The following is a 27,658-nucleotide window of genomic DNA, read 5'->3' on the forward strand; positions in this document are numbered from 1 at the left end:
GAGAAACTCCATTCTCATGCATGACAATGCACGGCCTCATACACCCAGAGTGGTAAGTGAGTTTATCAATGCTCATCAATTAAATATCTTACCCTGGCCGGCACAATCTCCTGACCTCAACCCCATCGAACACGTATGGGACGCGGTCCAAAGAATAATTTTGAGGTATGGGTATGCCTCGTGAAACTCGTACGGATCTGGTTCGGGCCGTGAATGCAGCGTGGCAGGCTGTACCCCAAGAAGAGATCGACAACATGATCAGGAGCATGGAGAGACGATGTAGGGCTGTAAGGAACAGTAGAGGAGGCCATACCCTTTATTAAGTAAAAATGGTTTTATCTTTTTTTTTAATTCACGGTATAGAATAAAAAAAAATGTGCGTATTTTTTTGAGTTCAATATAAATCAAGGTAAATTTGAAAAATTCGGTAAATTTCTCATTTTTATTTCCAATACGTCCTGTAAACTATTTGTTTATTTTAATTTTATTACATCAGAAATGCAAATAATAAAATTACTGACGATGCATGATGGCTGGATAAAATTGTCCTAGACTTTTCCGGTGTGTGTAGGTAAACCCCCCCCCCGTATCTTCCTTCTAATTTACGTTTCTTTTTTGTTTCGATATACAGAGTGGTCCGAACTGTATTCTAGAAAATTCGAAATCATATTCTGCAGATAAAAATAAGTAAAAAATTTCGTAAAAATATATGTTCTAAAATGGTTAGTTTCGTAGATACAGGGTATAGAATTTTCCTTTTTAAATTCGATCTTTTCAAATAATTTGTGAAGTAACGGCAATATTTGGATGGAAATTGGTGTGTTGTTGGGGAGTTTTTTGACACGAGAAAATTTATTTTGATATCAATATGACTCCTACTTGTAGAGGGCGCCACCTACATAATATTTAACTGGTTTGAAAAGTAATAACTTGTCGTCTGAACCTGTATAAAACTACGGAGTAAAAAATATACATTTACGACGTTTTTTACGTAGAAAAGGTAAAAATCGTTACGAGTAATGGTTCTCGAGATATTTGGAATCGAAATTATGAATACCTCTCATCATTGACATAAATTAAACATGTTGATTCAATAGTTATTAGACTGAAATCATAATTTTAAATGTTTTTGTGCGAAAAGTTCAACAGAAACTGTTTTATTATCATTTTGTTCCCAGAAAAAATTATTATTAATTTAAAAAAAAATAAAAATTTCCCCAATTTATTCAGTCAAATAACTATCTACTCAACATGTAGATTTTTTGTCAATAATGACATGTATTGATTAATTCCATCCTAAATATCTCGAGAGCGGTTGCTCGTAGTGATTTTTACCAAGAGACATTTTTCACGTAAAAAATGACAGAAATGTCTATTTTTTCACTCAGTAGTTTTATACAAGTATGGACGAAAAGTTATTACTCTTCAAAACAGTTAAAACACATGCAGGTGACGCCCCCTACAAATGGGAGTCATATTGACATCAAAATCAAGTTTCTCATATCAAAGAACTCCCAGACACCAATTTTCATTTAAATATTGACGTTACTACAGAATTTATTTGGAAAAAATCGAAATAAAAATAAAACTTCTACACCCTGTATCTCCGAAACTAAGCATTTCAGGAAGTACATTTATACGAACTTTTTTAGTTATTTTTATCTGCAGAATATGCTGCCAAGGTTCCCGGAATACAGTTCGGTTGTATAATGAATGATATTATAAAATCATTTCTCTCAAAAGTTATAATGTATATAATATTTTGATAGGGCTTATTCTGGACAGTATTTTATACACAACATATATTAAGCAAACACGTGCACACCCACGTATCTATTAAATTAAACATCACATATTACAACTTTTAGCAGAATATTATTTTAACTTGTACAACATATCAAACAATTCTTCATAAATACATTAAAAACTTCCTTTAAACAACTTTGAACCCACGAACTCATGATATAAATATTCCGACATAGAAATTCGACATCCCTCCGAGAAGAGTCTGAATACACCGAATAAGTCAAATATTTTTTTTCATTTCTTTCCGAATTGTTTGAACAGCACCCTCTATTAGTTATGTAAGTAATCAACGTTTGAACTACAATTAATCAGACCAAATGATGTAAATCAGTTGATCTCAAGTATCTCAGAAACTATTAGCTAATTTAAAAATTTATAAATACGATCAGAAGGCCCTGATAAAGTGGCTATGAGAATGTGAAATTAGTTTTTTGGTTTTCTGAAAAATAGCGAATAAATTTAAGAAATTTTCAACCAAACCAACAATTTGTGTGATCTGTTTTTGTTTACGTGTTTTATTCATTATTTATAGTGGTTTACAGTAATTTTGTTAAATTATACGAATATTCTCGTTGATTATTGGTTTGAAATATCTATGACAATGTTCTCCAATGAAAATGCGAGTTGCTTAACTCAAATAATTCTAATTCTGAGCTAGCAAATGAGCAGATGCTTTACCTACACCGTTATTCCGAAGGTACAAACTTATCGATGAAATTATGCATGAAAATTTACTTTCTAGCACACAGCCAGAAGATATTGGTACGCAACAAGTACAGTATTAAGTTTATTATAAAGATTTTTTTTATATTTGTCCTGCAGCAGGTGATGGAAAAAAAGATAGCAGTAGATCAAGAAGTCCATCTAGCATTTATTGATTTGGAGAAAGCGTACGACTCTATTCCCCGCAGCAAGATATGGGAAGTCTTGAATATCTTAGAAGTAGATAGACCTTTGCTTAAGATAATAAAAGAGCTATATGAAGAATATGAATCGTACGTTAAGATAGGACACAGGCTATCTAATCCAATTAACACCACAAAAGGGTTGCGCAAGGATGCAGCTTATCTCCTCTGATCTTCAACGCTTACGTCGAAGTAGCCCTTAGGGAATGGAAGACGAAATGTCAAGGTATGGGAATACCCATTGGGGACAACACACTATTTACCCTGAGCTTTGCAGACGATCAGGTCGTGATTGCGCAGGACTCATACGATCTAGAGTTCATGACTAAGAGGCTTTATCAAGAATACAACAAATGGGGACTTCAGGTTAGTCTAAAGAAGACCGAATACTTAGCTATCAATTCCAACGCTTATTTTGAAGTCTTCATTAATGATAACGTCCAGATTCAACAAGTAGACGAATTTAAATACCTGGGTGCTACTATCAACAACGAGGGTTTGGGCAAAGTAGAAATGCAAACCCGAATTCAAAAGAGCAAACAAGTTATTGGATGTCTTAACAGCCTCTGGTGGGACCGAAACTTGTCTGCAACAACTAAAAAGAGACTTGGAAGAACATTGGTGGAGTCATTTCTGTGCTATGGTTCAGAGCTATGGACTTTGAATGCAGACGCGAAGCGCAAAATCCAAGTTGTTGAAATGGACTACCTTAGAAGAAGTGCAGGTATATCTAGGATGGAAAAAAGACAAACATCGAGATCAGGCGTATCATGAATGCATCGGAGGAAACAGTACTAAATCGAATCGAAAAATCCAGCTTAAAATGGTTTGGACATGTTCTGCGTATGCCGGAGAACAGGTGGCCAAAAAGAGTTTTTCAATGGGCTCCCCAGGGCAGAAGAAAGAGAGGTAGACCTAGAAAATCCTGGAACGGAACGGTTACGGAAGCAATGGAAGCTCGTAACCTAGAAGCTGATGACGCTCTAAATCGAGATGTGTGGCGTAGGGTAACGGGAAGGTAGCAATAAACTGTAGTTGGAAATATATAAATACTTATATATATATATATATTAAATATATATATATATATCCGCTATATATATATATATATATATATATATATATATATATATATATATATATATATATATATATATATATATATATATATAGATTTTCTTAACTTTAAAGCAAATGTTTTGGTGTTTGCCCGATCGTGCTATCCACTTTTTTTCTCGTTAGCTTGTCTGTCAAGGCCGCGGCATGTCACGGCCATATTCTGTGCAACGGCCATATTCTATGCAACTTTGTCCCAATTTAACCATGTTCGTATCTATTACGGTTTCCGAGATACCAATGCTCGTACCCCGAATTTATAGCACCCTGTATAGTTAGCATTTATCCATTCGGTCCAGGAAATTTAATGTTCTTTTTCTACCCTTTCATTTGTATTCGTCAACAATTCAACAAACTGTTCCATTGTTCCGCTCGTTTTTTTATTAATCAGTACTATCGGACATTCAATCGGCCTTCAAGCTCATGTTTCGGTGCATATAGCTCCAAATTTTTTCCATAAACACCCGGTTCAGTAACGAGCGCTCTGTTTATATTTTTTGATTGCTCTAAAATAACTTTTCTAGTTCAAACTCAATTTTGCAACAAGCCGTTCGTTCCTCTCTCTGGCAAACTAATTTAGCGATCGGTTTGTTTGTTTAGCGCAAACTTCTATTACTATGCTAATTTAAAAATTAACTTTTCGACAACAGATTCGCAAGGAATGAAATACACCGGAATGCTAATGTTTTTAAATTAAATTAAATTTTATATGACTGTAGAGGGCAGTGGCGGCTTAACCATGGCCGTTAAATAGTCAATACCCCCACCCCCCAAAAAAAAATCAGGAGAAAATTAGAAAAATTTATTTAAATTATACTTTTTGTAAATCACTTTTTATCATCCTAAAATATTCAATTTCAATACTGAATGTACTACTACCACGGCGAGTGCTAACAACTGTCGCCATCTAGCGGCGACTATATACGGCGAAATAACCACTACAGATTGAATTGATTCTAAATCGAATAATAAATTATTGTCAGTTTTAACAATATGTCTATATTTAAACTAAAATGATTGTAATATTTTTGCTAACTGTACTATGTTTCTATGAATGGGTTTGCTCTCAATAATAAGACTATTGGTGAAAATACCTTATTGTTTTTTCTGTGTTTAAAAGAGGATAATAAAGGATATTAGGATAAAGGACTGATCTTACTTTGATTTAAAAGTATTGATTGATTGTATAGATTTCAGCTTCGGATTGCCTGGAAACTGGATTGTCTCGAAATTGTTTTTCTTTCTGATCTTCTATCCGGCTCGAAGGACCAATGTTTTCGAATATGTTGCCGAGTACAATTTGCAACAAAAATATTTTTAGATGGTTTGAATTTTTGAATTACTTCTATTTATTGTAAAATACAAAGTTTTAGTTTTAACAATTAGATTTACGATACAATATACCTAAGATGATCGTCAACAGCTGACTCTTCTTTCGTCGCTGGTCACGTAGGCCCTCGTTTCACTTCTTGTCGGTAGAGGCGCTGTCGTTGTTCGCGCCTTATTTAAATGACAAAAAGACCGAACAGTAATATTTCCTTCGAGGTCTATATATCTGTGGAATTCTTTACATAAGTAATAATCTTTATCACAAGTACCGTATGATCGAATAAAAACGGCGTCAGCGATGGCTATGAAATGAAGATCGCTGTCATTTTATATGTAAATTTATATAGGAAATGCCATCGATCGTCATTTCCAAGCGAACTGGACGCCGTTTTTATTCGATCACACGGTATTTCTGCCGTTGCTGCAAAATAAGGTCTATTTAATGACAACAGACTGCTAATATCTATTGCAATCAAAAGCAATATCGCTCACAAACGATTTAATTATTACACCTCCAATCATAAGCAAAATTTACTACAAACTTTTGTACTACATTCATTTGGTAACTTTGTCTATTTTGTTTCGCATTGGTTGCTGCATGGTCTTGGCTGCAAATATATAGAGTTCATTGATATAAGCTAACGTGATTTTTTTAACAAACTAAGTAACAATAATGGCAATTATATGAATCGAAAATACAATAATAATGCTACAATTTTCTAGCGATATTTTCTGTTGTATTTCTTTCCGTGATGGTTCTAAAGATGTTTCGAATCGAAATAGTCAAAAAAATAGTAAAAATTAGACATGTTCAATTAGATTGTTAAGTATTACATTTAAAAATAATAAAAACATCATTGTAAATGCGGGGTATACTTATGAATTTCACCAAACTCTTAAAAAAAACAAGAAAGGAAACTCTCAACTATAATCCGCAAATTACCGATAACTCGTACACAAAACCTATTACACTGAACTACAGCATTACGTGGCGTACATTTGCTGTAAAACCATGCAGCCCATAATCGTATCACACTCAAAAATATCAACCCCAATATGTAATGCAACTTTAATGATGCTTCTCGATAAGCATCGCAGCTATACCCGTCTAGTTTCTTTGTGACGTGTGGTGTTTTTTTTTTGTTTCAAGCGTGTTATTTCCTGTTTCATTTCCGCGCCGTTCTCGTAAACAATTTAACAGTTTGTTTGGCTTTACGTCCATTTTTATGCGTTAATAAAATTGCCCCGCAGTAGCGGGATTAAAGCACGACAAAGTAGCGGATTAAGGTTGGCTTTTGAAAGCGTGGGAATTAAAAAATATTTCGCTTTTTATGTTGTAGAGTCTTTGTGTTTTAATAATTAGTGAAAAATGTATTATTAATTTGCAACAGTAAAAATAAAAGAATTAATTTTAATTATTTATAATCAGTGCAGAGTTAGAATTCTACATATAGAGGCTGTCCGAATATTCCGTCGACGTAGAACTATATGAAAGCGCTTTGTTTGTGCGAAAATCGTGAAATCTTGGTGCGATTCTAATCTCATATGCCTCAATCTATCAAAAACTAAAGTTTTGTCAAATAAAAGTACTATACAACCTTTTGTACTTATTAACACCACTATTATTGACGTCGCGGACTCTGTAAACTTCTTAGGACTTGTATAGACACCCCGTTAAAATGGGACTTGCACATCGAAGCTTTATCAACTAAAAAAACTTTTAAAACTAAACGCTGCCTGTTTTGCGCTAAGATCAGTTTCTAAGGAACTTAACTTATCAATCTCTAGAATAGTCTATTATGCCCTTTTTGAGTCGCATCTTCGTTATGCCCTTCCATTCTGGGGTACTTGCTGCGCCACAAAATTTGATCGTATTTTCAAACTTCAAAAGAAAGCAGTTCGATATTTATTGGGACCGAACAGTAGGACCCACTGTCAGTATTTCTTTAAAAATTTCAAAATACTGACTCTTCCTTCTTTATTCATTTTTGAATCCGTTTGCTTAATCCGCAAGCACATATCTGCTATTCCCGAAAGGCCATCTCACAACTATCCACTTAGGAATGCGGAACACGATCTTTATCTGCCAATCCCGAGTGTTTTCTGCATTCAATCAAGTAGTTTCGAGTTGTTTTGGTCAAGCACTAAACAAACATTTTAAACATGACATCGAATAATTTAGATTGGAAATACTCAACTTAGGTATTAAGATAACTCCAAAGATTCATGCAATTCTGCATCATGTGCCAGAGTTTATTAGGATTTTACTCGGAACAAGCATCTGCGAGCAGGTTCATTTTTCCTTTAAATTATTTTCTAAAAAGTTTAACTTGAATCCTCGTTCAGAATGCTACAAAACTAGTCTTTTACGATGTATTTGTTGTTATAATAGTCCACGTTTTTAAGATTTGTGTTGTACTTAGCTTTAGATAAATTTAGCGATAAAACCACTTAGTTAGGGAAGAAATATAATTATTCTAACTTATTAGTTAACATTTTTATGCAAAATAAAACATATAGCTGTAATATTATTTTTTTTGACAAATTATTTGTCAGTTTTTGGTCTCAAAATTCAATGTCACTGGATCTACTAAAAAAAAATTACTAATTGTACAATTTATATATTTTTTATTTTGAATCATATAAAAACCGAACAGTGGACTAGGACATGCTTGAGTGCGGATGAATTACTGCATGTAGCGCAAGATCGAGAGCGATACAGAGATGTTGTTAACATGGCAGTCGTCAACGTTCACTAGGAACATGACACTTGAAAAGAAGAGAAGATGAAAAAAAGTTTTTTTAGCAAATTTGACTACCCTGTATCTCAGAAATTAAGATGTTTAGGACATACATTCATGTTTCTTAGAATAGGTCCAAGTCATTAAGGAACATGTCATTAAGGAATACCCTTATTTGGTTAAATTCGTTTAGCAATACAATATAATTACTTATTTGAGTTAAGCAGCAATATTAGTAAGCTAAGATTATATAGTTATATCAAACTAATCGTCCTTACTACATTAATAATAATTATTGATATCCAACACCTAATAGCAGTTCTCTATTTCTCCCGATATACTGTTTCAATTTAACTTCCGATCTACATATCTGGCAATCTCTAATATCTATAATGTTGCCGTTATATTACGCCATTTGGTCTAAGTGTAATCAGGAAAATGCGCTCAAGTGTTACGCCTAGCATGGCCTGTTCTTGCTATCTGCAAATTTAGCACCCTTAGAGAATTAGAGAATTCTATTAACACATGTATCGATACCAAGATCACTACAAACGTGAATCGTAATTTTAACAGATCGGTGATCAAAATTAATAATTTGGAAACTAATTTATAGATACTTACTTACAAATTAATAATTTGTATTTAAGTATTTAATTAAGGTAATCGAAGCTTTTAATAATATTTTATCAATCACTGTGCTATTTTTATATTAAAATAAAGATGGTATACTCTGTTTTTTTTTTCTCAGGTAAGGTTTCGACAGACGATGACGAAAAAAAGCAGATGACGTCCGTACCAATCCATGTATTTGAATAAAAAAAATTTCTAATATTTTTTAAGTTAACTATGGATGGGTTTATATCAAAGACATTATAAATATAGACCGAACATCTCATTCATAAATACTCGTTGGTAGTGTATCAAACATTCCAATGTGTCAAACAAGGACAGAAGAGATAGAGAAGTCTAAAATTTCCGACCCCGGCAACTAGGCGCATTTGGATTGTTCTAATGGCCAGTGGCGTATCGTTTTCTGGAACGAATTTAATTAGTAAAGTAAAAGTAAAGTAATTAGTAAGATGTTTACTCCATATTAATATACTACATTAACACTTTTTCGTCAGGTGAGTTTTGTTATAAGGTCTAATATAATAATATAATTAATATCCCACATATACTTATGTTGAAACGTTAGTAGGTAGTTTTCGAAAATCGCTCCAATGGCGATTTTTAATTTAAACTTTCAGTTAATTCTATATAAACTTTCAGTTACTTTTAAATATTTACCGGGTGACTCAGGCCGAAACAGTTCTATATTAGGTTTGTGTTTGGTGACTTTTCTTTCAATTTTTTGCTATTGCGATGAATCAAATAACAAACTCTCGAGAAATAACATGCCTAGATGATAAAATAATTTTTAAAATCCTTGCTTTGTTAACATATTCCACAGAGTGTTTGAAACTTTAACCAAAATATCAACATTTTGTTTTCCTTCGTATAACTGACAGATGGAAACTTTCATGTTTAATTTAAAAAGAGACTAAAAAGTCGAATAATTTAGCCACAAACTGCTTAAAAATCATAAAATCGGCCAAATAGAACAAAATATATTAATCTTTAAACTACATCAAAATTTTAAGGTGCCAGTTTTTTGTGCCGGTAAGTATAGGAAGTTTTTCGATATTTTTGAATACTCACTCTCTGTTTACTTATTTCTCTAAGTTTTGAATCGACCAAATTGGCTTCGTGTAAGATGATATCGACGCCGGCGGACCCCCAAAAGCCCCCTAATAATAGCCGTTCGTTTCGTCGAATACCGATGATTCGATCGGATCGCGGCGTGGCAATATGAATATTTCAGAGCGTGTTGGGGCGATTTCTGCCACCTCGACGACTGTTAATGAACGGATTTGGCAGCCTATCTGCTCCGATACAAACAGGCCTCTAAATTTGAGGGACGTTCTGCCCAAGAGGTTTATAGAATACTAAATTCGTGTCACGGAATCGAAGGTTAAGGAAGGAGTATATCAACAAGATTGGTATGTTTTAAAAACTAAAAATTTGCAAATATATCATCGAATCGCAAATATGAATCCATGGATTCTTTGAGTTCCTGATCCACTGCGGTATTTCCAGACCTATTGTGGTCCTCTTCTGATCCTTAGTTTATATTCTTCAGTCCGATCGTTTTTTTGAAAATTCTGGCAACGTGGAGACGGAACCATATACCGGGTGTTACATCGTCGAGCGGGACATAGGAAATCCCATGTAAATTTTAATGGGGTCAATTATTGGCTTCCCTAATTATTTTAGAGAATAATTCTATTTAGGTTTATTAAAGAGCACTAAAACCCACATTCAAAATAATAACTTTAGATATTTTTGATTAGCTCGTTTACGAGTTGTCGCCGATTTATTTTTAAATATTTCTCCTTTCTTATGGCCCTGTATTTATGTTTAGTTATGAGCACCAGTCAAGGTAAAAGATAACTGTCAAATGCAGTTGTCATTTCATAAATTTACCTATTTAGTGCTTTATTATTATTGAAAACTCATTCCTACATCGGAAATCTTAAAGATGTATTTATAAATACAAATTAATATGAATTAGTAAGTAAAATAAAGTAATCAATTACGAGGTTAATTATAGTATTATTACAATATTCAATAAATTATTAATTTAGGTACTATTAAATTGTTAGAATTTTAGGATTTAAGAAGATGTTCAAATATTCCTCCATCGACTGCTAGACAATAACCCAGGCGATCATAAAATTCTCTTCTTACATTCGCTAGTTGGTAAACTGAAATTCTATTGCATTCGGCAGAAATAGCATTTTTTAACTCGTCTAGATTTGGGTATTTTTTATCCTTGTATATCCTGTTTTTTAAATGGCCCCAGAGAAAGAAATCATTTGGCGAAATATCAAGAGACCTTGCTGGCCAATTTATTGTATGATTTAGGTCAATAACGTTTCCGTTAACACTATTGTCTAAATATTCCTGAACAGCCAGGGTACTATGTGCCGGGCAGCCATCCATTTGGTACCAAACTTCCTGATTTTCTCTAGCGGCCTAGCGGCATCATGTAAAGCAGGTAAAATATGATTTTCCAGTAGTTCCAAATAATATTCTGCATTTAAATTTCGCGTAAGAAATAATGGCCCGATAAAATTGTGTCCGAATATCCCTGTCCAAACATTTACTTTCTGTGGATATTGCGTCCTTGTTTCGACAAACCTGTGTTGGTTTTCTTTGTTCCAATATCGATAATTTTGAACATTGGATTCATTATTTAAGGTAAACGTGCATTTGTCAGTGAAACATATGTTTTTTAAATATGCCCTATCCGTGTTTGCTCTTTCCATCATATCAAAACAAAACGCCTGCCGCCGTATTTCGTCCCCATCTCGTAGCTCTTGGTGCTTTTCATATTTGAAGGAATAGTATTTATGTCGTTTCAAAATTCGAAACGCTGTAGTGTGATCTATTCCTATTTCATCGTCAAGTTTCCTTGTGCTGATCTTTCCATCGTTCTCTTCCACGCACAATAAAACTTCCAAGTCTACCAACGACTCGACCGATCTTCAAAAACGAAGCAGGAGAGTATAGAGATTAGAAAGCCCTTTTTATTGCGGTACCACTTCACCCCCCTTCCCATTTGAATCGGGGGATGACACCCCCGCTTAGAGGGTTGAAGATTTTGCAATAATATTTGGGGCAAAAGTTGTCCCCTCACAAATAAAATTGACGTGTTTTTGAATTTTCTGAAAAAAAATTACCCTGGCCGTTATGCCTTGCGGAACGTTTTCGATGGGCCACCCTGTAGAATTATACAGGGTGACCCCAAAAAAAGTGACACATCAAAGTTGTGTTTTTTCTAATGGAAACAATTGAATGCACACTGCATTCACCAACTAACAGAATCATATCAATCCTCTCTATGTAGGACGGAAGTTTGCATTTTCGGCAAATTTCTGAGAATTTTTTATGTGATAACTAGTTGTTAAAGTTGGACTAATTAGACAGCTATGTTAAAGTAACGTCAGACATATCACAGCCACCTAGATTTTATCAAATAATGAACATCTACTCAGATCAAATCATGTAAACGAAAATATCTAGAAAAATCTTTGTTTGAGGGGTAGGCAACCTTAATAGTATTTAGAAGAGACATCAATTCTCCATTGAGTATCGGAATAATATACTGCGATCCATTAAAAATAAAAGAATAACATGCTTTTAAAGGTGACCAATGTTCAATATTAATTTCATCTCACCCTGTATAACTTTTTGGATCAAGTTTTAATTTGATTTAAAGTACAGTAGTTAATTGAACTATATATTAGGCTATACCGGGTAAATTCCAATTTAGGTAGTTTTTATTGTAATTTAAAAATTGTTCTTTATTTCTAGAAAATGTTCAATATGTCAAAAACCTTACATTTTAGTCATATAATTCTCTTATAAAACTCACCTTTACTTTTCTCCCAGAATCCAAAAATAATTTAATATATAGGGTATTATATTACAAAAAACACAACTTTGATATGTAACTTTTTTTGGGGACACCCAGTAGAAATCTCTATATTTTTAAAAGGTGCTCTGAATTAACCTACATATACATATGCTCACATTTCATTTTAATACAAACTGTCGTTCTCCTTGGAGCCTCCGTGGCGTATGAGAGGCGCCACCCTGTATAGTGGTGAGTCACTTTTGAGAGGCACCCGGCACCATGATTAAAAATATAAAAATAATGTTTTATGCTTAGATTAACAATAAAAAGTTTTAAGTAATCGGAATAAAAAGAAAATATTATAAGACCTATTAAATGGCACCAAAGAAATACATTTTAAAAATTGAACAAATTGTACAAAAAATTGTTTTTTTTTTGTATAAATAAGAGGTTTTGTTCAGTGTAATGCACCACATTAATATCATTCACAAACTTGCCAAAATAACAATTATTTATCAATCCGGTTCAGTCAATAAAATTGCCCATTACAAAACTCTATTTATGGCCCCAAATTTATAAACGTTTAAAATATAAATCGTTAAATAAATTTATATATAAAATCTGAACCCTGTTCTAAATTCCGCTTTATAAATTCAAACCCATTATCGTTTTTTAATATAAAATTACACAGTTTGTTTAAAAATAGGTTTCTATATATTTAATATTGCAATGAGCTTGCTTAAAATCTAACTTTTCTCTCTGTGAAGTTGCTAGAAGTGTTTAAGTTTAAACAGAACTTTCTTAAACATAATCAATAATAAATTTGTCGAAACTTCCAAAAGTTTGCTTCTAAGAAAAAAAGTGTCTAAATAGAAGAAGTTTATATTTGTAAAGTCTACTGAAAAGTTTCATAGATGCTTTCTATCGACAAGAACATGATTTTTAACGTTCGTTTTGAAGAGTAGTAACGTTTCGTCTGTACCTGAATAAAAGTACTGAGTAAAAAAATATACATTCACAAAGTTTTTTACGTAAGAAAGGTCTTTTGGTAAAAATTGCTACGAGTAATGGTTCTCGAGATATTTAGAATCGAAATTATCAATACTTGTCATCATTGAAATAAATTAAACATGTTGAGTAAATAGTTATTAGACTGAAATCATAAATTTGAAATGTTTTGTGCCAAAAGTTCAAGAAAAACTGTTTAGTCATCATTCTTTCGCAACAAATGTATGATTAATTTAAAAAAATAAAAATTTTCTAGATTTATTATTTCACTCAAATAACTATATCTACCTACTAAAAAGAAAAGTGTTTATTTTTTGTTAAAAATTACATGTATTGACTATTTCTATTTTAAATATCTTGAGAACGATTACTCCTAGCGATTTTTACCAAGAGACATTTTTTACGTGGAAAGTCACGGAAATGAATATTTTTTTACTCAGTAATTTTATACAGGTACGGACGAAAAGTTATTACTCTCCAAAACAGTTAATACACATGTAGGTGGCGCCCTCTACAAATAGAAGTCATATTGACATTAAAATCAAATTTCTCATGTAAAAAACCTCCCAGATAGCAATTTTGATCGAAATATTGACGTTACTTCAGAAGCTATTTTGAAAAAATAGAAATAAATATGAAACTTCTATACCCTGTATCTCGGAAACTGAGCATTTTAGGACTTACATTTAAATAAACTTTTTTACTTATTTTTATCTGCAGAATATGCTGCCGAAGTTTCCGGAATACAGTTCGGACCACCCTGTATAATTACTCACAGTGTATTACTTTTAAATCTTTTTATATTATTTGCAACATCTGAATTGTTTAAAAAATCTGCTTGTTTAAAAAATTATTTGTAACGTTTAAAAAGAAATAGCATGTTCTATTCGGATAAAAAATGTATTTTTATGCCTTGCCTGTAATGATGTGGTCAAACGTACAGGGTGGGTCAAATTCGACGCTTTTAAATGGAAACACCCTTTTCTATAGGAGATAGACGAAAACTAATATCGGTGTCTGGAGCTCAATTTTCATCAAAAACATGATGGTGAAAACCGCACATCAATATCTTTTACCGTTTCGGAGTTACGGGGTGTTTTTCAAAAATGTGCATTTTTAACAAATCGCTGTAACTTTTTTGCTATGGAAAATGTTGTATTTCTATGAAAACATTTCCAAAGCACCTTTTTACGTAGAATTTAACGGTTTAAGTATAATTTTTTTAAAATTAATAATTTAAGAGTTATCAACAGAAAAATTTATTTTTTATTTGGGACACCCTCTATATTTTTAATTAACCGAAAAGAATTTAAAATTACCTTTCTAAAAATATAGCACACTTGATATTTTGTTATAATCCCCTTCGAAATACAGAATTTTTAAAAGTTCGCCACTTTTAACTAGTAGGCTTTGGACCCCTTATTGATGATATGCCCTTAATGGAACCCGAAAACATATTTTTCCAGCAAGACGACGCACCGCCTCTAAACTTTGAAGTTATCAGCAAATTTTTGCATCCAATTTCAAGAATAATTGAATAGCTAACCAAGATTCCAGCCGTTGGCCGTCGAGGCCGCCTGACTTAGTGCCCATGAATCTAATCCTATGGATATATTTGCGACAAGGATATATAATCTATGGATATATAATCCAGACAAGAATTAGAAATACTTAGCAGTTATGAGAAGATATCTTTCACCCCCACTGAGTTAATGAAATCTGCGAGAAATGTTCAAAAACGGCCCCGTCTGTCCATAATAGAAAACGGTCGATATGTCGAACACCTGTAGCAAAATCTCATGTCTTGGTTTCCTATTTATTTTTATTGTTGTTAGATATAGTTTAAATGTGTGTTGATGTTGGTTAAATATATTTTAAATAGTTATAAAATTCTCTCATAGCAAATATTATTTTCGTTTTAATTGATGCTCACAGCTAGATTTTTTTGCATTACAGCCGGTGCTTCCATTTAAAGCGGGTGAATTTTTATATACTCTATATCCCGAAGAGGAATCGAGCAAAATATCAAGTGTGTTATATTTTTGGAAAGGTATAGTCTGTCCAACGAGAAGATCCTTGATAGTGATAGATGTGTCTGCCATTTTAATTTCAAAGTAGTTTATTTTATTTTACAAAGAAATAAGTTGGTATAACTGGAACGAATAGCAGGATATATTTAAAATTTGATTGACAAGATGACAAGTGATTACTTCAAAATATTGTGAAAAAACTGTATAAAACTGAAAAAATGTAATCGAGTTATTTTATTTAATAAAAACGGTATGTGTTAATACAAAACAAACAAGAACAAGACACTACATACCAAAAAAATATAAAAAAGAACTATTATTTCCTTTAAAGCTTTATGAAACTACCCGCATTTATGATTATATTTATCAATATAACTTATGTACAAATACAAATTTGTAATATTCCACAGGAATAAATAAAACAACATAGGTAAATAAAACAAACTATATTATTAATAATAACACCTACCAAATTTTATACCTTTGATTAATTAACTTTTAATCTTAATTTTTTTAAACCAGTACCTTTTGACATTATTTTTCTGCAGTACTAAAATCCATTATTTACCTATCGTGTGATGTCGATATTTTACAGCTACTCCAGTTTTTAGTATGTGTTTAGTTTGATCCTTCTACCATATACGAGATGCACTTATCTACGACGAAATGGTATACAAACTTTATCGATGGCAACTTCATTGGTGTATAAGACTTTCTGCCTGGGCAGCGAGTATTAACCATAAACTGTGCTCTGAGTCTACAGTTAATTTTCACTCGATTTTTCCTCCACTTGACTTCAAAAGACACAAAACACACGTAATAATACGAATCAAAATGCATCATCTTCCAAAACGCAGAGTATTTAACAAAAGTTGACACAAAATTATAACCTATAATTTGGCAAGACTTTGACAAGCGTCAAAAATGACAAAAATCTAAAGGCGAGTTTATACGCATCGGCGTCCGTTTGTCGTTCATCGTTCCGTCAAACCAATAAAATTGAAATACGATCTGTCATTTTTTAAATAAACCAATAAAACTGGTTAAAAACAACAAGACACGACGCATGACGGATTTATATTAAAACCCATCCATAGATAAGTTAAAAATTATTAGAAACTTTTTTTAGTAAAATAAATAGATTGGTATGGGACGTCATCTGCTTTTCTTCTGTCATCGTCTGTCGAAATCTTACCTGAGAAAAAAACAGAGTATAATTTTAAATTCTTTGCAATAAATTAAAAATATACAGGGTGTCCCATATAAAAAATCAAATTTTCTGTTGATAATTCTTAAATTATTAATTTAAAAAAAAATATACTTAAACTATTAAATTCTACGTAAAAAGGTGCTTTGAAAATGTTTTCATGAAAATACAAAACTTTCCATAGCAAAAAAGTTACAGCGATTTGTTAAAAGTGCATATTTTCGAAAAACACCCCGTAACTCCGAAACGGTAACAGATATCGATATGCGGTTTTCACCATCATGTTTTTGACAAAAACTGAGCTCCAGACACCGATATTAGTTTTCGTCTATCTCCCATAGAAAATGGTGTTTCCCTTTAAAAGCGTCAAATTTGACCCACCCTGTACAGCCTCTCCACAAAAAGTATAATTTTTACTCCTAATAAAACAATAAATATACCGTTTTTAAGAGGTAAAGCACTTTAGTTTTATAAGAAAAACGTGACAAATTAATAATGAAAAAAAAATCAAGTTTAAAAACTGAATTAACCCCTGTACAAAAAAAGTTAAAACATAAGTACGTAAATCATTTTTTGAGCGAGGGTCAGCGCGACGCTACTGGACAAAAAGAACAGGGCAAAACAGCCTAGGGTGCAAAAAAATCGGTCCCTGCGGGTTTCAATTAATAACCCCAGCAGCTAAAGCACTCTAATAAAATCATTAATCATATGACAGATTACCTCCACCCCGACCAATTAAATTATAGATTTCAAAATGCTGAGTTGTATCGAGATTTTGATTAATTTCAATAATAATTGTTACCAATTTTTTATTTTTATTCGGAAAATATTAAGATCCAGCCAATAAAGATATTTTTCTAATAAACTATAAACCATAGCATAATGCAGGGTAGCGCACCTCATTCGCCTCGGTTATGTATTATAAGAAAACGAAATGATGTAGAAACAAAATATTTTATGGGCATATGTAAAGAGGCAATGTGCATAATTTAAAATTATTTTCAAATGTACAGGGTGTGTCAGAACTAAGATCCATACCAAAGTTATATTTTTTCATATGGCTTAAATGATTAAATGCTTTGGTTTCTGAGATATTTAAATATGCATGCTATAATAAAAAAGATTGTCAACACCCTGTACATTGCTTTTCAGAATTAATTCTTGTGCTGACTTTGAAGCCACAGAAATAAACTTCACTAAAAAATGTTATTGCTTCCTTAAATGTATACAGGGGTATCAAAAATTGCTGGTCTATTTTAAATATTTATTTTACATAAAAACTTCGTTATTTCAAATACAACACTATGTATTTTTTTAAATAAATCGAAGCAGATCTAAATGCTCTTTCAAACTATATTAGGGTTTCCTATACCTATCTGGCTCAGATTTTGAATAAAAAGCGTAGATATATTGGATTTTCTATAAAAAAGCCAATTAAGGCAAATTCATTTACTTCACTTCCAACGACAGGTTTCTGCCTAATAGGTTTTTTATATACCGCACTATCAGCTATGCGAAATAAGAAAACTAGTTTTTCAGAGGAACGCTTGCAAAGAAAATTTCTATTTGGATATCTTTGGGCCTAAACCCTTTAGACCAACCAAGCAATTGTCCTCACAAAATAAAATCACTACTAACATATCCATCCTTTCTGCCAGCAGATACTGCTTCATTTTTCTTGATACAATAATAAATACTTACTTCTTAATTTTATTGTAGGTAAATTAAATAAAAATAACCTGTTATAAATGTAAATAAAGTCCATAAACCAATGTTGATTTTGAAAATAGCTACTAAGTGTCACTAGAAAATTGAAAATAAACAAAATATATTATTTTTATTGAATCTTTCGAAGGCTGTAATTTCTTCGGGAAGCATTTTAGGGCATATGTTCATAGAAACTTTTTGTTTAAATTTTATATGGTAGAATCACCCTCCAGAGTTAGATACACTATTTTTTTGAGACCCTGTATATAAGAAACATTCATTTCAAACGTTATACAGAGAAATTTTGAAATAATATACCTTGTAAAATAATGTGTTCATCATATTTGGAAATTAATGTAAAATTAACTTTACAAATAATTTTCTAAATTACATGTAAACATGTAAACCTCGATTTTAATTTCATTACTTTTTTTAACAAAATCCTAGGAGACAAAAATTGCTCAATAGTTACCACTAAAGCTATTTTTCTAATAAACTGTTTATCAGGGCATAATATATTATGCATTCATAACAAATTAAATAAAAAAAGTTCAATTTCTATTAAAACCTTTTCTCATTAACCATTATGACAAATATACCCCCATTTTAGAAAAAGAACATTAATTATAACTGTTATACAGCGAAATTGCGAAATAATGTACCTTGTGAAATGATGTGTCCATCGTCTTTGGTCCAGTAGTTAATCGATTTGGGATAGGCCTCCGAATGACACTCCAGAGTGATTTGCTGGCCCTCCATGGCCCCCACCAGCTGATTCTGGATCCAGATCATTGGGGCAACTGGAACAGGACAAAGGAGCAATGTGAGATAAATCAACGGCAAGTGGGTGACTGCTATATCGACACGGATTTGAATAGCGTTGCTTTAGTACGGCATCAGTTTATTGCAGATTGATTTATGTGTAACTAACTATAGAAAATAAAAGTAAAAATTGAAGGAATCTCTACTATAAAATCGTTTTTTAGTAACGTATATACGTTAATATATAATACTACCATAGGCCCACCCTAATATATAATAGACCCACCCTAATAATAATAAATCCACTCTAATTTCAATAGACCCACCCTAATATATATTAGAATGGGTAAAAATAATCGATTTTTTTTTTCACTTTATACTCTGAAAAAAAGTTGATACCTCAAAAAAATTCTCTCCAGGTATGAGCTCTTAATTTTAAGAGGAAGATCCTTCGTATTTCAGTTTTCTATTTTTTTCTTATTATTAGAAAGGAAAATTCTCGGTATTTACTTTTTGGAAAGAATATGTCGTTATATTCTCATATGTTTGTAGGAAATTGAATGCTCTACAAAAAAGGCCCCTTACAATTTTTTTTGAAACCTCACCGTTTCAAAGTTATTAACGGTTGAAATTTGATGATTTTAAGGTTTAAGATTTCTTTTTTCTTATGAATTTTATAACTTATTAACAAAAAATCATTATGATACGCTCAATCCACGGTTTTGTAGGAAATTCACTGCCCTACAAAAATGGTTTCTTATGATTAGTCGATTAAATTAACTGTTTAAAAGATATTCATCGTTAAATTTCAATGCACACTAATTTCAACAGATTTTCATTAATAAAAATTTTTATACATTTTATAAATTTAAGTTTTTGTAGTGAAAATAACTACTATGTAAGTTCTCTGTCCGAAAATTTATTTGAAATTTATTATGTATTCTTATAATATTGTTTTACGTGGGTCCACTAATTTAAACTCACGATAAAATACTTAACAAATTTATTAAATAACAATAACAATATAAGTAACAGGATGTACTAGGATGTGTCACGGCGGAAACTTAAATTTGTAAGAATTTCCCCGAAACTCATAAACTAAATTGGAATTGTTCGAATTATTAATCAAAACCTGTTAAAATTATTGTGAAGTGAATTGAAGTTTGATGATGAATATCGTTTAAACGGTTAATTTAATCGATTAATCATGAGAAACAATTTTTGTAGAGCAGTGAATTTTCTACTAAACCGTGAGTTGCGCGTATCATAATAATTTTTTGTTAACGAGTTATAAAATTCATAAGAAAAAATAAATCTGCCTTAAAATCATCAAACTTCAGCCTTTAATAAATTTCGAACTGTGAGGTTTACAGAAAAATTGTAAGTGACCTTTTTTGTAGAGAATTTCCTACAAATATGATATTTTTTCCAAGTCGTATATACCGAGATATGAATTTTTCTTTCTAATAATAAGGGAAAAATAGAAAACTAATAGGCGGAGAACCTTTCTATTAAAATTAAGAGCTCATACTTGGAGAGAATTTTTTTTGGGGTGTCTGTAGTCTATAAAATGAATAACTTTGAATTTTAACCGTTATTTTTTAACAATATGGCAAATATAAAATCCCTCTACCAAAACAATTACGGATATTCTTTAAATTGAGCCCGAACGAATCAGATAGGTAACTCTTTTTACTTTCGTAAAATAGAAAAGGAAAATAATAAAACAAGTGACAGTTCTTCCTCTTCTTGCAAAAATCAACATAAAATGTCATAATTGTCAAAAGCAAAATGTCATCAGCTTTATATTTTTCTAAATATCAGACAAATACCGTCTCTAATAGAACAGCCTCGAGATTTATGACATCACGCTAGTTAGATACTACGGATTAATAAATATGTTGTAGAATACATGGAAAACATAATTATTCCTCGTATTTTTGGTTTGTATTTTAAAAATTATATAGTTTACATGAAATATACATAATATACAGATAATAAATACAATATATATTATTTGTAGTAATAAATAGTTTGACAAATAAACTATGAACCATACAAATGCAGCAAATGTTTTACAATATGCAAATAATGAATAGGTACATAATATAATGGGTAAAATGTAAAATATATTTTAAGTTTTGGTGTTTTAAAGTCGATCTAATTTAACAAAAAAATGTTCAATATCTACTAATAGTGATGTATTATTATTTACATTCACAAAATTTATATGTTTATTTTGCAAGTATGAATGATCGAAAAATTATATTTGCAAATAATATAATATCATAGAAAAAAATGCGTCAGCGATGGCTATGAAATAAAGATCGCTGTCATTTTATTTGTAAAATTATTCTAAAATTTTTTATTTTCTTGGGATTTTTTTTCGGCAAAAACGCTGATTAAGTTTTCATTTGGGTTTTCATTATTTTTATTTGGTTTAAAAAAACGTTTCGGCTAACATTATAGCCTTCATCAGTGTTGTGTCATATGAAAAAAATAGTGTCGAATATATAATCCAAAAAAATACATATAAAATATTCATGGCTGAAGTCGTACTCCATAGTCAATGTAGGTAGTTTTAGTGTTAAGAATAATAATTTTAAAAGATATCTGGTCATCTTTTGACAAGTTTATATTAGTTTATTAATTTCAGTAAACATTATGTGGTGTGTGGTGTGAATATTAGTATTATTAGTAGTATCTAACTAGCGTGACGTCATAAATCTCGTTCCGAGACTGTTCTATTAGAGACGGCATTGCGCCAGCATGGCCGCATGTCGCTAACCTAATAAAATTAACACTATAAAAACCCGCGGGAACTGTCAAATTCAAACTTATTCGTTTCGCAGACTATACCAACCTTTTTTCAGAGTACAAAATGTAAGAAAGTCGATTTTTTTGGCCCACCCTGGAATATATACAGGATGTCCCGGACTGTCTTTACAAGAGAAATAAATTTGTATTTTCGTTAGTGGTGGATTCACCCGTTGGCAGTTGATTTCAATCTCTCGTTTGCAGAAGTATAATCCACAAACAGGTTTGGGTCAAGTTAGAAACAAACAATGCGTAGATATAAATTGACAATAGGTCGCTGTGCGAACAAAGCTAATATTTCATGATTTTAGTGCCAAAACAAACTAAAGAGGCCGCTTCTTCTACTTTCATTTTATGACATGTAAGTCAAACTTCTAACGGGAACTGTTTTCTGAATTTTATTTAAAACCACAATTTAGGCAGCACCTCGGTTGCACACTAAACATCTCCTTTACCTCCTACATGCTAATTTTGCCCTTCTAATCTAATCTCACGTCCTTAATGAGAAACTTAACGTCGACGACTTTGCCCGTTCGAGGAATTTCATCAAAACGTGATTTGCTTTGAAGTTGGCTGCGCTTAGAGTGAACAGCGGGTCCCATTTTTACTGGAAGAATAGAAGGAAATGCACTGGGGAGATAATTATTTGCTGGTTTTATTAAACATAAAATAAACTCTGTTACAAATAGGTTACAAAATTTAAAATAGACAGGGTGTTTTAAGAGTCAATTTCACTAGTCCGAAAAAGTAGCAAAATAAGCGTTCGGCATTTAGCGTTTTATGTAAAACTGGCTAGCTATTTTTACAAAAACGAAGAAGGAAATTAAAGATAAAGGATTATACTATATCTGTATTGTAGCACATTTTTATACAACTTCTTTATTTTTAAGGTTTTGATGGTCAAACATTAACAAAATATTCCTTATGCTTGGACTAAATTTTGCCGAAAAAAAAGACACAAAGAAAAAGACATAATTTAAAATTCTGTTACAACACGGAAATAGACTAAAGTTTTGTGAAACCATTTTTCTTCTTAAGGTGCCGTGCAGATTCCTGCATAGGCGTTCATCTTTTTCTTCCTCGTCAGATGGTTCTGTTAATTGCAGCGACTTGGAGTGCTTGGAAGTCCTGTTCAATGACGAATATTTCTCAGCCAGGATAGCTTCCTTCGACCTATTCCCCTTTTGCCCCCCCCCCTCTATTTTACCCTGCAAACCATAATCAAACCTTAATCAAAGCACGTGTGTTTGGACTTTTCGGTGAAGCTTAACACGATAGGATCGGGCTACACCTTAGGCAGATTTCTGAAATATAATATACAGGGTGGTCCGAACTGTATTCCGGCAACTTTAGCAGTATATTCTGCAGATAAAAATAAGTAAAAAAGTTCGTATAAATGTATGTCCTAAAATGCTTAATTGTACTGTGAAGCTCTTCTAAAACTACGGGCGAAAAAAAGAAATTGTGTAAGTTTACATTATCATTAGACAGATAAGAAAGTGGATCATGAAAAGGACATATGGTATTAATTAAGTTTTTCGCTACATTTACAAAGTAATCGTTAAGGTTCTCAGGTGAGGTAGAGATATTGCTAGACGAAGAAGCTTTGTTTTTAATTCATTCACAATAGACTATGTTTCTTTAGCAACATCACCAGGATTGACTATTCTCCTATTATAATAAAGGTCCTTAGCGGCTCTTATAGTCTTATGATAAATTTTTCTGTATCGTTTTACGTAATTGTGGAAGAAGACACTGTCTGAGAATTTTTTTAAGTGAGATAATGAACATATGTTTTTAAAAGATATGCGTAGACCTTTAGTGGTCCAAGGTTTATTATGCTTATTTTTGATAGGCCTAAGAGGAAAGGATTTGAACGCTAGACTGGTTAATGTTTTTACGAAAATAGAAAATTCGGTGTCGACATCATAAGAGCTAGTATCCCAGTTGGTTGTTTTACATAAGTGGCTGAACTTTTGAGCATCCTTTTCTGAAAAAATACGGCATAATTTACGAGGGGCATTTTTGATTTTGGACTTTATCGAAAATTCAGGTAAAACTGCTTCATGATCAGAGAGACCCGAGCTAAAGATGTTGCAGGCGATGGAGTTAGGATCAAAAGATGAATAGAGATATAAACCTAGATATAAGAATAAGACTGCTCCGATGCTACGTGTTTTCGACCTTATTGTATGGTGCCGAAGCGTGGACTCTTAAAACAGATGAAATTAACAAACTGGTGGCTTTCGAAAGGTGTTGATGTTACAGATATCGAGATGTTACGTCGTATAAAAAAGTTCGCAAGGGAAAAACTTGCCATAATTAGAAAACAAGTGTGCAAAAGTGTTTCATACTAAGGGCTGGCAAAGGTTAGTTTCGGGTCGAGATTTCCGTATGTAAGAAGAATACAGTGTGTTTATAATGTACTGAACAAAGAGTGAACAGTAAAAACGTTGCCAAACCTATGAAATAAACCGAGAATTTATGCACATTGCTAAGAGACGTGAAAGACCGGTCGACATATCAGTCACGTTAAAATTCTAGGGAAAGTTGTATATCATGCCTTCAAATTTACAATTTAATTACGTCTCGTGATACGTCATTTGTTTATTTATTAACGAGTCGTTGTAATTTTCCCTATAGCTTGTAAATTTTTAAGTGCAATTTTTTTTAAGTGAAACACCTTACACCTTTGGTAAAATTAAGTGGAATTGAGTTGGTGTTCGACAGTGGTCGCACTATTAGAACTCTGAATTCATAAATCGATATCTCGAATCCATTAAAAAATAATTGATTGTAGTTTTATTTAAAACTTTCTTAATATTTCTACTATATTTTCTTCATAGACAGTATGTGAAAATCTTTACCAATAAAAAAGTTACACGATTGCTATGCACTAAAAGTAAATGGACGGAGTTATATTATATTTTGTTGTATTTTATATTCATATTTATAACCTAATTTACGTATCTTTATTTACGTCCGTAAATACAACCCATTAAGTAGCATTTGCGACCTAATGATAGACATAACCTAATAAAGTTTTTGAAAACAAACTTAATTTTTTTTATTATGCCTAAAAAAAACACTAAAAAGGCATTTAGACATTCATCTACATTTTACAGAAAGTGGTCGAGGCTTTTGCAAAATAATAATAGTAGTAGTGATGTCTTGCCTCCACCCACGAATGCTTTTTATCCGGAAGAGATGCTGCATTACACTGGCGCATCTTAATTTCTTTTTTTAGGGTTCCGTACCCAATGGGTAAAAACGGAAACCCTATTACTAAGACTTCGCTGTCCGTCCGTCCGTCCGTCGGTCACAAAGGTCTATCTTATGAACCGTTATAGCTAGACGACAGTTGAAATTTTTACAGATAATGTATCTATGTTGCCGCTATAAGAATAAATACTAAAAACAGAATTAAATATAAATGTTTATAAATAAAAAAAGTACTTTCACTAAACATTATCTTTTAAGTAAGAATTTTACCTAGAATATTTTAAGTCCTTGGTTGGCCGCGTGGTTAAAGGCGTTGAGCCGTAGCAAGGCAGTTTCTAATCATACTCAAGACGACTTTTTTTAATCGTTTTTTTTTAACTTTTACTTATTTTTACATATTTATTTTTACTTTTTACATATTTATTATTAATTAATACAATTTTTAGTAATGTGTTTCTTATTTCTTTTAATTACGCGCATTCAAAATTTCAGCTAAATCGGAAAAAAAGTTTATAATAATATAGTGTCTAAAGTTGTATAGATAATGAGTGGTACGGAACCCTTCGTGTGCTAATTTTTTAGCTTAGGAAACCAGCAGACCCCATCCTCCTCCCACATGCATATGAGGTACTGGTTCCAATTCTTTTACATTTTGTATATATTACTATCTTAAAAAATTGGCTGCCCATTTTTTTAAGGAGAAAACAAAAACTAAAATATAATTGCACAAATCCACAAATCACTGATACGCAAAGTGAGGTTACGCCTACCGTTGAATCGCCAACCGTCAAAAATTTTTTGACAACAAACAATTGACCTATCATAGACTAATAACAGACAACGTCGGAAATCGTTTACCAGGAATACGAAAAATTATATGCTCTGTGGCCGTTCGCAAATTTTACGTGGCGTACGTTGTATATATATAGAAATACGTCATAATACGATTGCCGGTCGTCCGGTTTGATGACTTTAGTCGTGTGAGACGACTAATGTTGGAGACCCATTCTTAACAAGTATCCGATTGTCAGCCATTTTAAAATCGTTTTTTGTTTTTAAAATTTATATTCACATTCCGATTTCTAGTAGAATAATATTGATAAGGTTGAGTTTGGGGGGAACCACAGTACAGTTTTATGATTAAACCAGCTAGAACTAGCTACATTTAAAAATAAGCGATCGTGATTTTAATTTTCTTGATAGGGAAAGGCGTACCGGAGAAATATGACAACGCTGCAACGGCACACTGTCGCATTTCTCCCACTCCGACTTAATAATATCTCTATGCGATTTAAGGTTGTCGCCCACTAGACCGCGGCGCGACGCGGCGCGGCACCATGTGGAAATTTCTTTTGTCTGCTTGCCATGTATTTAAATGGACCAACGCACATTAGAGCGCGCAGCGCAGAAGCGCTCCACGGAATTTCCGTCAAGAAGTCGGAAGACTTCTCTAGCAACTTTTTTCCGTCTCCCGCGTTTCGGCGCGTTGCAGTGTGCGTACTCACAAGGGAGATAATTTTGCATTCGAGTCTTTTCAGTTGGCTTTTTGACTAGGAACTAGTGATATGTATCAATGGCAGAATTGTATTTTTAAAGGTAAATTAGGCAAATCGATTTTCATAAAGGAATATGATATTTTTTTAGTCTTCCCTCACTAGAGACAGATGGACGAAATGCCTTTCTATCAAAGATTTAATATAATTGAGGGGTGTAGAGGCAAAACTGGCAATCTCCACTTTTTAACAAAAGTGACAATCTCCAATTTTTAAATTCTAATTACCTAAATATATAAAAAAGATCAGGGTTTTTTTGACCACATAACTAATATACACATCAGAATAAATAAGAATTATCAAAAATATTAGTAATTTGTCTCTTCTGAAAAAATATGATGTGTAGATATACCCGGTGTTTTTTCTTCTAAAACCCTCAATTGAGGAGTGCGTAAAATGTTTCCTTTATATTTTGTAATACTGAAAAAAATGATTTTGTCTTTTATTAAATCTGGAAAAACATGGTAAAATTCTCCAAACTTCTTTCTTTTTTGTTAATCGTATGAGTCCAAACTTTTCCTCACCCCTCTTCCTCTGTTAGAAGAGCACAAAAAATACGCTTTCGTCCGTACTTGAACTCATTGCTTTAAAAACTAAACTACAGTAAGTAAAAAACACTTCGACTATAACTAAATAGCGTTGCCGCGCTTCAAAAGCGCGCTATAGTGGGCGCAGTCCCTTCGCAGCCGGAAAAATTGTCTTCCCAGCGCCGCGCCGCGCAGCGGTCTAGTGGGCGACAACCTTTACTTCCACACATGCAAATACCGACCCAAAATTAAGAGTTGCCGGTACGGTATATGAGCTAGCCCCCAGCCTATGACCTAAACATTATTATGTTACAAAAAAAACAATGCAGTTCAACGTACCCTAAAATTTCAAGGAAATCTCTGTTGCATATTAGTCATAATTTTCTTCCCTACATCACGTTAATTCGACCCTACTCATACAGCCTCATGTCTTTAATTTGAAACTTAACAGCGCCAACTCCGCCGACTT

The 27,658-nt window shown here is 32.4% G+C and overlaps 1 protein-coding gene across 2 annotated transcripts in view; it reads right to left on the minus strand.

Moving 5' to 3' along the window:
* Window positions 1-27,658, minus strand: part of LOC115877443 (neurotrimin-like) — a 215,281-nt gene that overhangs the window by 15,977 nt on the left and 171,646 nt on the right. For both annotated transcript variants that reach the window (XM_030893597.1, XM_030893598.1), the window contains one exon: window positions 18,971-19,108. In XM_030893597.1, coding sequence (XP_030749457.1) covers window positions 18,971-19,108 — 138 coding nt within the window. The remainder of the gene's footprint in view (window positions 1-18,970; window positions 19,109-27,658) is intronic.

The sequence above is a fragment of the Sitophilus oryzae genome, unplaced genomic scaffold, assembly GCF_002938485.1.
Source record: "Sitophilus oryzae breed Bouriz unplaced genomic scaffold, Soryzae_2.0 scaffold_1492_pilon_pilon, whole genome shotgun sequence".
Classification (NCBI taxonomy): domain Eukaryota; kingdom Metazoa; phylum Arthropoda; class Insecta; order Coleoptera; family Curculionidae; genus Sitophilus; species Sitophilus oryzae.